General features: G+C 39.3%; 2 protein-coding genes across 6 annotated transcripts in view; one reads left to right on the forward strand and one right to left on the reverse strand.

Moving 5' to 3' along the window:
- LOC111334171 (vacuolar protein sorting-associated protein 8 homolog) overlaps positions 1–14,205 on the reverse strand; it is a 54,353-nt gene that overhangs the window by 4,727 nt on the left and 35,421 nt on the right. For 3 of the 4 annotated variants that reach the window (XR_015995242.1, XM_088744800.1, XM_088744801.1), the window contains exons 45-49: positions 12,081–12,181; positions 11,359–11,437; positions 10,682–10,764; positions 10,255–10,335; positions 9,502–9,677 (exon numbers count right to left, since the gene is read on the reverse strand). Coding sequence is in view for 2 of the 4 variants with exons in the window: in XM_088744800.1 (XP_088600926.1) it covers positions 9,502–9,677; positions 10,255–10,335; positions 10,682–10,764; positions 11,359–11,437; positions 12,081–12,181 (520 nt within the window). In the remaining 2 variants the exon portion in view is untranslated. Of the gene's footprint in view, positions 1–9,501; positions 9,678–10,254; positions 10,336–10,681; positions 10,765–10,953; positions 11,059–11,358; positions 11,438–12,080; positions 12,182–14,205 lie in introns of those variants that run through there. The other variant, XR_015995243.1, reaches the window with a different exon arrangement.
- Positions 427–8,726, forward strand: LOC111334198 (glutathione hydrolase 1 proenzyme). 2 transcript variants are annotated; one of them, XM_022939891.2, is made up of 8 exons: positions 427–698; positions 2,702–3,135; positions 3,675–3,873; positions 4,211–4,515; positions 4,996–5,132; positions 6,206–6,396; positions 6,795–7,035; positions 7,503–8,726. In XM_022939891.2, exons 1-8 carry the CDS (start codon positions 640–642, stop codon positions 7,767–7,769), a joined length of 1,833 nt encoding a protein of 610 aa, XP_022795626.2. In that variant the 5' UTR covers positions 427–639; the 3' UTR covers positions 7,770–8,726. The 2 variants fall into 2 exon arrangements, with proteins under 2 accessions (XP_022795626.2, XP_088600930.1); XM_088744804.1 differs by having other exon boundaries at positions 435–714.

The following is a 14,205-nucleotide window of genomic DNA, read 5'->3' on the forward strand; positions in this document are numbered from 1 at the left end:
TGAAATTGTTTACCTTTTTATCTAGATAACAACCTGACTTTGTTCTTTACCGGGGTTGTTTTAATTTCACGCCAACTACGCAACAGGTCGTTTCAACAAAGAGTGAGCAAGTTTTATAAATCTTAAATGTAAAATGTTCATATTTCGGAATATTTAGTGTTTTAAATGGACCATGTTTCGTTCCCTATACTATTCCTTATAATTCGAATAAGTAAAGATTTGTTAAAACATTTTACAATAAAAATCTGCGATAAAATATTGGAAAACATTACACGACGTTTCGACGTTTCCAGAACGTCATTATCAAGTGAGAAGGAAATAACGAAACTAAGATATATAGAGATGAGGAAATGAATAAATAAGAGTCATTTAGAGTCAAACACTTAGCCTTAATGGAATTGCTCTGGGTGTTTGCATTGCATATTCCTAAAAACGCATTCAAATTCTCAGTGGTTGCTCGCGTAACTAAACGCGCATCACACAACGCGTGACTCTTTAATGAAATAATCCTTCGCTTTTCCTCGAGACGTGAGCTTGGGACGCCTGGGGTTTCAACGACATCTGTTTCCCGAATAGTTGCCAGGTAGAGGTTATCGCTTTCACTGTCTCGCCATAGATTTTTCATCAACTGGCTGCCGAATGGAGGAAGGCTTGCATAAAGAATCGCTCTCAGGTAATCAGTCCGAGAGGCGAAGACGGTGAGTACCGAAACAGGCGAGTTTAGCAGCTGTAACAGCGACTTGAAGTTCTTACGCTAGAAAACACTGTTCCACTGGAATCTTCATAATGGCAATATGATAAAAGACACTTATTCAAAAGATTGGTCGCAACAGGGCGCCGATTGAGACAAAAGTTGATTCGTTTGTCCTTGTGTAACTGTGCGTTCAAAGTCGGCCCACGCTGAACAAATGAAACCTACTGATTAAGAAGAAATGCCTTTGTTTTGCACGAATGTCCCACCCGGTTTTCCCAACAACATCGCTCGCTTTCCTACACTACCGATCGAATAGTCAGGTTTTGTAACACAGTATGTACCACTGTTCACTGAGTCGACAGTTTGTGCGAGATAGATGTAAATGAAGCTTGCTGTTTATTTTCACCTTCGAGAGATCTCTAGTGTGTGGATAAAGGAAAGGGGTCGACGTAACTGGAACTAGAAGAGATAAATTGGTCGCTTAATTGATAGCAGCCAGTGATTTTACAATATATAACATAGTTCCATCACACTACCAAGCTTAAAAAAAAACCCTGTAATTGGGCTATTTCTGAATATAGACGGACTCCTTTTGTTACTGGTTGGGTTACTTTCGCTGGTTCGTAACAGTTGCTGGTTCGTAACAGCATATTGTGACCATACATTCAAATGCGGTATTTGATAAAAGAAAACAATTGATTGCCTTTGAGAACGAGGATCTAATTTTGTTTTGACTACTACCTCCTCAAGGAGGCGAAGCCATATATGTTGTCGAGATGAGTCAGTGGGTGTAACTTTTAATTAGAATTCCGATCTTGACCCAATTTTGACCCGATGCTTCCCAGTGCTACTTATTGTTTTTTTTTCGGAGTATCTTAGAATTTCGACATTCGCACTCGATACACAGTTGAGTTCTTTCCTTTTGTAATTTCTGGGTTGTCACCACTAGCACGATATGTGTTCAGTTCTTTTCGTGGCGCTACGGATGACAGCAGGAAAAAACGTTTTCCTTGCGGAAATATCTTTATAGGTATAATCAGGGCATCATGAAACTTAAGGGAATGGGACGGTGGATCGGTGGAATAGGGGAATATCTTAACATGCGGAATGCCTTTTTGCATGAAACAAAAGTCTCAAAAAATGGAACTGCAATAAAATAAGAAAATTATATACAATTAACAGGCGAAATTAGAAGAAGCAAAGGTGATCATTGGAGCCCAGAGTATTGGGGAATCATGGGGCTTCCGAGCTAACTCCTTTAAACACGAAGGCGCGCTATATAAAGAAGTCTTCCCTGGAAAGACCTAGGCTCATTTGTCACTCACCGTTGACGTGTGCGGGTCAAATTCAAATGCTGGTAGACGAACAAAAGGAGCTAATGAGATATCTATTGTTTACTTCCACCAGCATGGTGGTATGAAATAACGTGCGAACCACCTACTTCGATCTCAAATTTACCGCCACAAATAAAGACAGTTTCCATCGGAGAAAGGAAATACAAATCTCAAAAATTCTTGTATTGTGACGAAGGCATAAAACAATTTTAAGGAATGCGCCCGATGTTCACTGCTTTGGAGTAGCTGTAGCTCAAGCTGACGTGACTCTAAGAGTTCTACATCACACGAAGGTCGATTCACAAATGGTCCAGTGGGACCTAAGACTCCTTTTATAGCGCACCTTCGTGTTTAAACTATTATTATATTTCAATTGTTAACATTACTAAACCCCTTAAAATGTGTAATTTTTTGGTTAGTTCCTGGATGTTGCTAAAAAATTTATCCCGTAACGAGCACGATAGACTATTCCTACAGTAGCCTGACCCTGTTTTCAGGGCTAGTGCCGATAGCATGAACCGATTAAGGATGTTGTTATTCTTCCGTTGCGGATCTCCCAGCAGTGTCTAGTAAAGGTGGCATAACCCCTTTGGTGTTCTATCATAAAAACAACAACAAACAAAACAAATGTGAAAATCATTACAATCACTATTATTTCATTCCTTTTCCTCAGACTCAATGGCATCATTTGCATTACAATAACCGTTGTACTCTTGCTACTATTTGCACTTATATTCATCATTGCCTGGACAACTTACAAAGTAGAAGAACCAATCCCCACCAATCCACTAATCCCTCTTCCACCCACCGGTCCACCAGGAGCGGATGGCCCCTATAAGCATGCGGTTGTTGCTTCGGACGCTGGCCCCTGCTCAGAGATAGGCCGGGACATTCTAAAGAAAAATGGATCAGCAATGGATGCTTCCATTGCTGCCTTGTTCTGTATTGGGGTTTACAACATGCACTCGGCCGGTATAGGGGGTGGAGGCTTCTTGGTTGTGTACAATAAGAGCAATGGGTCTGTGGAGGTGATAGATTTCCGTGAAGAAGCCCCAGGGAAGGCCAACAGATCCATGTATGTTGGAGGAACTATCAGTTCCAGAGAAGGTGAGTTTTATTTCAGCATTGAAACACTATATCCAAAATCGAAGTTATTACAACCGAAAGGTACTACCGAAACGTATCTCGTTTCATTCTGAAGCTCGTGGATAATTTTTCTCTCTTGAACGTCACTCTCCTCGCCACGAAATCGGGTTTTTACTGAAAATAGAGTGCCAGTGGAAACAGAGTGTAATTGAAAAGGAAATTATAGATGTTAATCGTTTTTTGTTTTGTTTTTGTTTTTAACGACTTTACCGGGTGTGACTAGACCCGGAAGGGTTAGTGCGAAGGGAACACAAGGTCCATGCGAGGCACCACCCATCCCCCCAATTCACCCTGGACAGACACTGCACAAAGATAGACCACAACTGAGTTCATCGTAATAAAGTATTCTAATCGCGAAGATTGAGTAGTTGCGAAACTGTAAAATAATGAGATAAAATCAGTTAAAAGTGGTTAATTACAAGAAAATATTCCCCGACGAGTCTTTTATCCTATTTGTCTTTCAACTTTTTCTCTTCGACATCATAATACAAACTGGATAGGTCCGACGGGCTCTGGGGTGCCTGGCGAGGTAAAAGGTTTTTACGAAGGCTGGAAAAAGTATGGCAAACTCTCCTGGAAGGAACTGGTACAACCATCCATTGATATGGCAAGAAAAGGATTTCCATTTGGTTATGCTGCTTACAAAGCAGCCGTAAGGTCATCTGTAAAGCCTCTTCTTGAAAAAGACCCTGGCATGAGGTTTGGGGTGTAAAAGATTGAATTTATGAACTGGTTTCACCTAACAATTTTTCGTGGCAGCGTAGATTAGTGTCAACTCTTTCCAAGTCAAGCTACGATTGTTTCAAATAATTGTATGAAAAAAGGAGAGATCTGATATTTCTGCTGGTAATAGTGGGTAACAAGTCTGTACCTCATTGGTAGACTGATGTATCGTACCCACTCTACTTCAAAGAAAGCTAAACACGTCTGCACGGAGCGTGCCACTTAAAATTCAATTGAATGACATGTCCTATTTTTTTTTCTCCCTTTTGCCGAATCCCCATATCATTAACAAACTGCTGCTTTTAACTTAAAGGGAACTACTCTTCAACAAGAACGGCGAATTAAAGAAGCTAGGCGAGACCCTGTACATGCCCAAGCTCGCGAAAACACTGGAGCGAATTCGTGACAAACCTGATGATTTTTACAACGGAAAACTTGCCGAGGAAATTGTAAAAGACGTCAAGGAAGGCGGCGGTATTTTTACCTTAAACGATTTAAAGAGTTACAGAGCAAAATTTAAGACACCCATAAAAGGAACGCTGGGGGAGTACAACTGGTACTCAACTCCTCCTCCGGGAAGCGGTGCTGTGCTGAGTCTTATCCTGAATATTTTAAAAGGTTAGCAATACAGAGAGGACCTTGCTTAAGGAGAGGTGGGCTCTTAGGGAACAATTTCGCCCCCTTCCCCTCCGTGGTATGAGAAAAGTTGCAAATAAAACGAATTAATTTTTCAACCCAGAGACAAATCTCTTGACACAAAAGCTAGTTTCAAGATTGCATTTCGGAATGTGCAAACGCTATTGTAAACTGTCAATCATGCGTAGATGGGGAAGGAGATTCGTCATTAACGTTCATATTTCATTAGTTTGTTTGGTCATGTCTTGACTACTTGTATGATAATTGTTTGCTAGTGTCCTTCCGAAGTAAGGGGTGGTTAAATTTTGTAGGAATTTATTTCTGCAAGCCACTCATGTTACATACTTTGCAACGTAACTCGGGTTACCATGAGCCGCACCTAGACTTTCTCACCAGAGAAACAACTGATACCTCTGTATAAATTAAGCCACCCAATTCACTTTGCCATCTTTTATCCCCAAGGATACAAAATGAAACCATCTGATCGAGAAGGAACAAAGAATTCGGTCTTGACGTACCACAGGATCGTAGAGGCCTTTAAGTTTGCATACGCATACAGAGCTTTGTTGGGAGACCAGGACTTTGCAAATGTGACACAGGTAATCCAATAATTTCAATCAAAATCGCATCTCTTTACTTATGATCCGTTGCACGTAGTCTTCATGGATTAAAATATCATATAAACGGATAGGTTGAGCCTAAAAATTCAGCTTAGGTTCCTTCAGAGGTTACGCTCTTTTTGTCGCAGTGAGTGACCCCTGGTGCAGTATTCGTCTTCACCTTTACCCTTAGAAATGAAAAAGGCTATACTAAAGGAATAATTTGGATATATCAAAAAAGTTGAAATGGTAAATTGGCCACCGTAACGATTACAAAAGCTGACATTTCGTCGGAGCGAATAGACGAATTGTGGGTTGTGTGTGCTTTTAAAGGCAGAGAATGGAGCTACGTTATTGGTGGGAACATGGCAACGAGATAAACAAGAATAAATTAGTGGAATAAAAAGCGTTCGTTGATCCCTGTGGGATTTAGAATGCCGGTTTGAAAGATGAGCTTTTGTTCAAGATTTTTACGGCTTTCCGTGCTACCAAAGTGTAGGGAAAGACCGCAGATTGCCATATGTTGCTTAGAATGATTAGGTAAATTAAAATAAATATTAAAATTAAATTAAATGAAATTAAAATATACTAAAGGAATATTTGAACTATAGTTGCACAAAGAGTGTCTTCTCGTGTTTTGACCTCTTTTAAAATACGTCTCTGAAGTTTGAGTCCTATGGGCGGAAAATACCGTACACTCAGAGCCTTTATAAATACGGGAGTACAACTTTTCAGTAAGAGGAAGCCGTAAGAAAAATGCTGGACTTCCCCTCTCGTAAAAGAAGTGAAAATTCAAAATGTGTTATCTGGTGTTACTTAACCCTTGAGCTCTCACAAATAATCCAAACGTAACCTGCCCTTACAATATAACTATATAATCCCGTGAACAGGTGATGAAACTAATTTGCTAACGCGTTATCTTCCTGTAAGATTAATTTCCACCAAATAACTACAAGAACAAGTAAAACGCTTGGAAGGAAACTACTAAGTAGATCTTGGAAGATGAAGGTTTTAAAAGAAGCGATAGGACATAAGAGAAAAAGGAAATCATTCTGTCAAAACTTGTATTGTAGGTTCTCAAGGAAATGACAAACGAGACGTTTGCAGAATCATTGCGTCAGAAGATCCAGGACGACCGCACATTCACAAATTACACCTACTACGGTGACTTCTATCAAAAATCCAAGGATCAGGGGACTTCGCATTTGTCAGTTATTGCAGAAAATGGCGACGCTGTTTCAGCAACTACCACGATCAATCTGTAGTAAGTCAGGTGGTGCAACTGAGGGCCAATTCAGTTTGGCACCTTTTGTTTATCTTTTGAGTACCGAGCTGTTAACATATCACTCATGAAACGGAAATGTGAAAAGTCCAGGAACATCTGAATTATGAAATGTCAGGTGTAAACCGTGAAATATAAGCTGTGAAACGTGAAACTGTGACATAGAAAATGTATAACACCATGCAACGAACGTTCTGCATTAGATCAAACTGTTGTTTGTTGTTTGTTCATTTGTTGGTTTTTTTTTTTCTTGTTTTATTTGGTCTGTTTCTGTTTCTTTTTCTTTTGATCAGATGTAAACTTAATTCCAAAAGCGTGAACTTTGGTGGCGCCTCTGAATCTCTGAGCAAGGTGAATTGAATTTTTCATTGTTCTTTTAGTTATGGATCGAAATATCGATCGACTCGTACTGGTATCATTTACAACAACGAAATGGACGACTTTTCGACTCCGGGGGAAGTAAACGCGTTTGGCGTTTTACCATCAGAATCAAACATGATTGCACCGGGGAAGAGGCCTCAGTCCTCCACGACACCCTCTATATTTGTGGATAAAAGCGGGGTGGCACGTTTGGTTCTTGGTGCGTCTGGTGGAACGAAAATAACAACTGCTGTTTCCTTGGTAAGACAGATGAAATTATCGCATGTCCTTGGAGATCATTTATTTAGGCAACCATAGATAGAACATTATGATTACAGGACTTAACGGAAGATAGAAATCATCTTCTCGAATGTGGTAAACGAAAACAAAAACAGAGTTGTCGGCCAGATGACTAAGTTTCGATTTCACAGTCGAGTGAGCGACGAAGAACCTCTTGGCAAGATAGACTTTAAACAAGATTCTTGTGTGACAAGCATTCTGCAGAATGCTAGATCGCGCCGCGTCAAAAGCGTCTTGTCATGCGCCAGAAAGTGTAAGATTACCTATATCGAGTGTCTAGGTATCGAAGAATTGGAGAATTGAGTCGTAAAGGCATAGAAAAACGGACACCAGAAACTCAGTTCTTCATAATAATTAGTTCTCTTTTCAGCTCCTTGTGTTTGCCTTATAACAATTAACTCCTTTGTTGTTGTTGGTTCGCTTCATAGGTTACAATGAATTATCTCTGGTTTAACCGAACCCTCCCTCAAGCCGTTATCGATCCCAGACTCCATCATCAATTACTACCGATGTACATTCGTATCGACAAAGATTACCCCATGCCGCCCCAAATCCAAGAAGGACTAAAGAAACTTGGGCATGAAGTAGAGCCCAAGAGTGGTTACGCAGTGGTCCAGGTTGTGGCAAGGAATAAAGATGGAACACTGACAGGCAAATCTGACCCAAGGAAGAGTGCCTGGGCAGCTGGTTACTGATTAGTGTAAAGCAATGCAACGAAACCTCACGCAACCTAATGTAACTAAGTAGATATATGAATTGAAAGGCGAGTTTCTTGTTTGAAGAAGTCCCATTCATTGAATAGGTAAAGTTCCTTATAACCTTAACTTTAACCTGTGACCTTATAACCTTAACTTACTTAAACTGCTGCCAAGACTTGAAGACTACAATTGTAACTGACTTTAGGGCGTGATCCTTAGAATAGAAGAGTATGTGCTTTACTGATCTTAAAGTGCCACTACGACGAAAATTTTTGTCTCTGGTTTTGACATTTTTTAGCGCCAATCAAGTTAATATGGTTAGAATTGTACTATGCGATAGTTTTTAGGTCGATGGAAGCGAAATACGCCTTGATATAGCTGGCCGAAATTCACGAAAAACCCGTCCGCCATTACTCAGCTCGCAAACCGAGAGCCAGCGACTGAACTGAAAAGCGGTTTTACGCACGAGTTGGCCTGTGACGTCATATGCGCACTTTCGCATCGTGCTTCGTGTGTTGTGAGAGATTCCACAGAGGAAATTCTAGGCGTTTTATGAGATGTACTCTTCCTCGAATTCTTCTTCCAAATGGCATACAAATTTAGCCACGTTTTTTAGGTCGAGCTGGGCATATGATGTCACTTCCGAAAGGCTCCAACTAGTGCCAACTCTTTTTGCCACACTCGGCCATTTTTGAATTGAGTAATGGCGGGCGACCAAAAACGAAAAACAAGGTTGAAATAATCATACTTCCCGTGAGAATTTTGCGATTAAACTTGGCATGGTAAGTGTTTCTTACTTCTAGTTTCCAGAAGTGAAAAGAAAAGGCAATGCGAAATTTTGATCATAGTGGCACTTTAAAGTGCCAAAGCGTGTAACACAACATGTTTAGTTAAACCCATTAAATTTCAGAGCAAAATTTCATAAACAATAAACCGGCAATGTGGTTACAGTAAGGAATTGTTATCATATCGGCCTTGGTTTAGAGAAGAATGCGAGTAAGTAATAGGCAATAAGTCCTAGGCAATACACGATCATCTTCGCGAAATTCTGATTGCCGAAGCTAAGAAAGTATTACTCATCATTATATTGAAAAGGAAAACCTCGTAAACATTTACTTTCCACGCACATAAACATACGCTTACTACAAAACTAGTTTCGTCTACAGAACTCTCCAGTTACATACAACTGAAGAGGTCTGTAGACGAAACTAGTTTTGTAGTAAGCGTCTGTTTCTGTGCGTGGAAAGTAAATGTTTATAAGGTTTTCCTTTTCAATATAATGAATATACGATCACATGGCCTAAAATCCGCCAGTGCTGGATCAATGGGAAATTGCCCACTGGGACATCCGAAGCAGACGAAAAAACCAGGTTGAGGTTTCGATTTAGATCTCGCTAGCAGTGCGATATCCAACTAGTCGAGTCAGTTTTTAGACGTCAGACAAATGTTTCAACCCTGTTTCAATAAAGAGCTGTCCGATCGATCATATAGAAAAGTAAACATAACAAAACAAACATACTACCAAAAACAAAGACAAAAAGAGTTAAAATAAAAACTTACAAAGAAGGGTTGATTGAAAAAAATTTTAATACCGGTATTTTTTCATCAGTTCCGCCATTCTTTCAAGTTAATTCAGTTTCACAACGCTCCAATCTAAGAGGTTCGGAGGGTTTTATAAATAGGTACAACTTTAATGATAAGTGGCTAACGCTACAGCCAACTTCCTTACCTGTAGATTAAAAGATCATCCCGCTGACCATTTGCAGTATCATCCGTGTAGAGCCTGTGGCAGATACAACACCTTGTGGACTTGGGCGTCATCCCTTGGTTACTTTGATATTTGAGATGGCTGAGAGAGGAGTGAAGATCCCCGGAGAGCAATTTGTTGGTTGTTTTTAAAAGGGTCTGGAGATAAAAGAAAAACAAACAAACAAAAAACAAAACAACAAAAACAAAGAAAAGGTTAAAGATCGGAGCACTCTAGGCGATAAGATGCAGTAATAATGCGCCTCGTGTGACATGAGAAAATTTCGAGATCTTCGTTACTTCGACAGAATATTGTCGCTTCATCCAGGAAAAAGAATTCAAACAATTCTTCGTGAACATTACCCATGTCACAAAAGGCAATTTGTTGCAGCAACTTGTTCCCGAGACGCGTCACAGAGATTTTTCACCTCATAACAATCACACGTCCATAAGAGAGTATTACGACAACTACCGCGGTCAAAGGTTAAATATACCAACCCAGGTTATGAGGAAAGTGTACGTGAAAATGAAAGATTCGAAAAGCGTCGATGCCCCATTGCCATCGGGAAAAATGTTGTTAAATAAGAATATTTAAAACTCTCTGGTTGGTCTGGTATTGTAGCTTGGAGGTTTTCATCGAATTTGATGGTTGTCTGCCGGCTTTGAAGTGCACAACCTTGTGGCTGTAGTAGAATTATACATAACAATGAGTTGACCATGGAAACAATTCACTCACCGATTCATATGTATAAGTGTCTAACATTCCTAAAATAAGTTCCTTGATTTCACCAAATTTACCAGTACTGTATGTTGGATCCTATAAAACGCCAGAAAAAAAAAAAGGGCAGGTTCAAAAGAAATCTGAAACATCATCAAGCAGAGCGGAAAGTAAATAAACAGAATATGGAAAGCGAGAGATGGGGAAGAAATTAGGAAAAATAAATGACTAAAAATCAAAGTAATCATTAATAACGCTTGATACAAATGAAAATATCACATTAAGTCAAAAGAAACATAAACATGCGGCTTGATGCTGATTGGTTGATAGCATGGCGGGAATTATTAGCACCAATCCCAAGGCGAAGTAAACCAAAAGCAATCGAATCCTAGATATTACTCGCCAGTCAACTAATCATTTGTTTTTAAATCAATGAAAAATGTACCTGCATAATCTTTTGCAAAATGGCTGGTAACGAAATATAACCCATCATGCTGTTTAAGACGTGCCTGGTCTGATCTTTAAAGGCTTCAAAAAATGGAGAGTATAAGGTGATTCAATTTCATCCGCAATTCAACGCTTACTTTCCTTCAGGTTTAATACTGAGTGTCCAACAAAACGAAGTTAAGTTCAACTTAACGTTTGAATTAAAATATATTCACTAAACAAGACAGGAAGAAAATATGTGAAGCATTTTCGAAAAAATGCATAGCACACCTGTCTACTAGAGGCAAAGCGTGCGTATGCAAGCTACGCGAGACAAGCAACTTCCTGAAGAAAGTGCGCGCTATCTTCTTTATCACCCAGGCTAACCAGGAAGATCTGCAGATGTAGAGTAAAGCTTAACAGTAGGAACAGAATCTTAACTCGTTATCAATTCAGTGACCAGATTTCTTAAGAACAACCTTTCTGTTTCCATTGATCGTTCACTATTCTTTCTCTCGTTTTCCGATACTTTTTCACACCCAAATGAATGATGATTCAAACTTGTTTCGCAATAGGATAACAAATCATGCGTCGATTTACAAATCAGGTCACCAGGCTGCTGGGAAGCAATTCAGTTTGTTTCTACCTGTTTAGTCATGAACAAGACGAAAACTGTAATCGACATAAGGTGCTTACCAAGAAAATATGCACTTGTTGTATCTTTACATTTCCTCTGAGGGGCCATGACAGTTTCGAGAAGAGGAAACCATAAAGCCTGAAAAGACATAAAAGTTAAAGGGGCAGTGTCACTTCAGTTTTTTAGTCGTTTTTAAAGCTACGAAATTTCCTTTTGAAAAAAATAGAATCTCTGGTAATTTTTTTCTTTTTTTGAGGGTGGATGAAAACGAAGGGGATAATAATACACTAAAAGGAATAATGAATGTTATAGATGGTAAAATTTACAGCGAACTGCGAAAGTCAGACTTTGAAAAAATTTGGGTTAAATATTTAAAGGCAAATCGCTTTTAGTATAGCTCTTTCACTGGGCATTTGTCCAGTTCAAATGCGGATGTTAGTTTACAAGAACAAAGTAACAACAGACCCAGCACCGGAAGTGCCAGCAGTTAACGTCTACTCGTGACCAGTAAACGTGCAATAACTGAAATCTGATTAAGAACCTTGATCACAGTCAAGTACGGGTGAATAAAAGAGAAGAAAAAAAAAAAGAAAAAACAGATTTGCAGGGTCAAGTAGAAGGGGTGCGAGAGAGCGACTGGTATTGATACCGTCCTGGTAACACTACTTCAGCTTTAAAAATTTCTTCCCCGTGGCTTGAAAATAATTCAGACTGTTTGCATTGTTTGGTATTCTTTCGTACTTCAAGGTAGAGACGCATCGCCCCCAAAATTTGTAATTACCTCTCTGTCCGCTTCTTCGAGTCTCCCAGAATTCCTTTGGCACAAAGGAATTAATGCTCCTAGTAGGACAGCCTCAATGTTTGTGGTGAGCTTTCTGATTTCTAGAGGGAAACCAATCAAATTAGTACATTATAGTTACAGATACTGTTGCTTCGTGCAAATGTTGCGTGGGGAAGCCCTGAGAAGAACGAAAGGTCGAAAAATGATTTTTCTCCACAGACGTCCTTGTCAAGAAAAAAAACACAAAAGACCGCAAGCTACACGCGTGATAGATGACGGCTGCCATGTTGGTAACCGTATCGATGTCCAAATCAGTCCTGCGGGGTTTGAACTCTTTGCTCAAGTAAACACTTTCTTTTGTCCCGACAAATTTACATCACTACTTTACCGCGTGACTGAAAACTTCCTAATGTTTTCCAAGACTAAATTACGCTATTCGTGGATCAAAGAGTCTGATTGAATTTGAACAGTTAAACCGAAAGCGTCAATTAGATTAGGAGCCCGCGATTTCTATGTGGTGTCGGTGAAGCCCTCTAGAACGGATGGAACAAATCTACAAGTCGTTCAAAACTCAGTAAGAAAGAGACAAGCTCATGGTTTTATTCCATTCATCTTTTTTTCCTCACACCCTCACAATGTTAGGCTACTCACTTAAATCACTATCTATCAAGAAATAGCCAATCCGATTGCAGCATTGCATTTGTGATTGAACGCCAGTTGATAGGTACTAATACCCATTGTTATAAACTGGATCATTAGATAATGCAATTTAAGAGTTAAGGAGGCTCGAAAGGGTTTTCCACAATTAACAGCAAGTGCCAATCAGTAAAAGATATCAGGACTGTCAAACTTATCATCAGGATAATGACTAGACATATGCATAACACTATGTTAGGGCAATCTTTTAAGGGGGTTCGTCAGTCATTATCTGTTGCCATGGCAACAGTATAATAGTGCTAAACGACCCTCTAAAACTCAGTTTTTGAAAGATATCTCAAAAACCAAGTCGGTGACCTAGTTTTTATTTTCAAATTTCTTAAACATCATCACATTCTCTACATGTATACGTGATATTAAAAAAAACTAGTAGAACTTGAATTATTTAGGAAAATGCTGTTTTAAAATGTAAAAAAATTTCCACTGGATAAATTTTTTTAAAATTTTCTTCAGGAACGCGTAATGATGAAATTAATTTGTACACAAAAAATCAGGGTAGGTCACCGAACTAATTTTCGAGATATTAGTTCATCAACTTAGCAAGCTTTATTTCCTCTTTTTGCAATTTTAGCTCACACTTTTATATCCGGTCACGCGTTTTAAACGATACCGCTGACTCAAGGGCTCATTTTTGCGAAGATGAGTTCGTGTCCGCGCGATTAATCGACGGATGCCCTCAGCGCGGAAAAAATCTTTCATCTTGAAGATGGATTCACATTGTTTTGTGATTTTACACATTCTTGAAAAGTGAGTCATCATTTGAGACTCAGACTGCTTACTGTTACGACAGTTTGAAATAAACTCCGGAGAGAAACTCCGTAGAGAATTCTCTAGAGGAACTGAATTCGATATATGAGGACAAGTTGATTTTGCAGATGGCGCCAATGCCAGTACTCCATTGAGGCCGTTAAATGTTGAGTTTCTCGTACAGAAATTGTAGTGTAACATGTGACAGCTTCTGGACCATGTTTGTCGAAAGATGAAGCTTTCCATCGAACGTCTGGATGGTATCTTATCGCTGTTCCGAGCTGAGAAGATGGCTTCATCGAAGGCCTCATTCGACGATGCACATTTACCATGATTGAACGATATAATTGTTCGTGTGCAATTTGAAGTGGAAGAGTGAAAACAATTTGGAGTGAAAAGAATTTGCTTTGACGTCTTCCAGATTGTCACGAGCGTCAAACTCAGCAAATTAGGGTTTCATATACATCAGCAATTTGTTGGTCGTCACAGATTTCGCGAATTTCTATAATTTTCGAGGTACTAGAGGTATGAACAAGCCTTGGCTTCATTTTTATTTTTTTCTCTTTGCCACTGTCATAACCGTGAACTTTCATTATTTCATTTAATTGGAAAACAAAACAAATTTAGTTTGCATTTTCGAAGTTGTAATTTATAGTTTATC

Source organism: Stylophora pistillata, chromosome 14, assembly GCF_964205215.1.
Source record: "Stylophora pistillata chromosome 14, jaStyPist1.2, whole genome shotgun sequence".
NCBI classification, from domain to species: Eukaryota; Metazoa; Cnidaria; class Anthozoa; order Scleractinia; family Pocilloporidae; genus Stylophora; species Stylophora pistillata.

Coding starts and splice junctions, on each gene's coding strand:
- LOC111334198 (XM_022939891.2), top strand. CDS start 640: ATGGAGGAAGGCTTGCATAAAGAATCGCTCTCAGGTAATCAGTCCGAG. Junction 3,136..3,674: donor AACTATCAGTTCCAGAGAAG/GTGAGTTTTATT, acceptor CAAACTGGATAG/GTCCGACGGGCTCTGGGGTG. Junction 7,036..7,502: donor TAACAACTGCTGTTTCCTTG/GTAAGACAGATG, acceptor TTCGCTTCATAG/GTTACAATGAATTATCTCTG.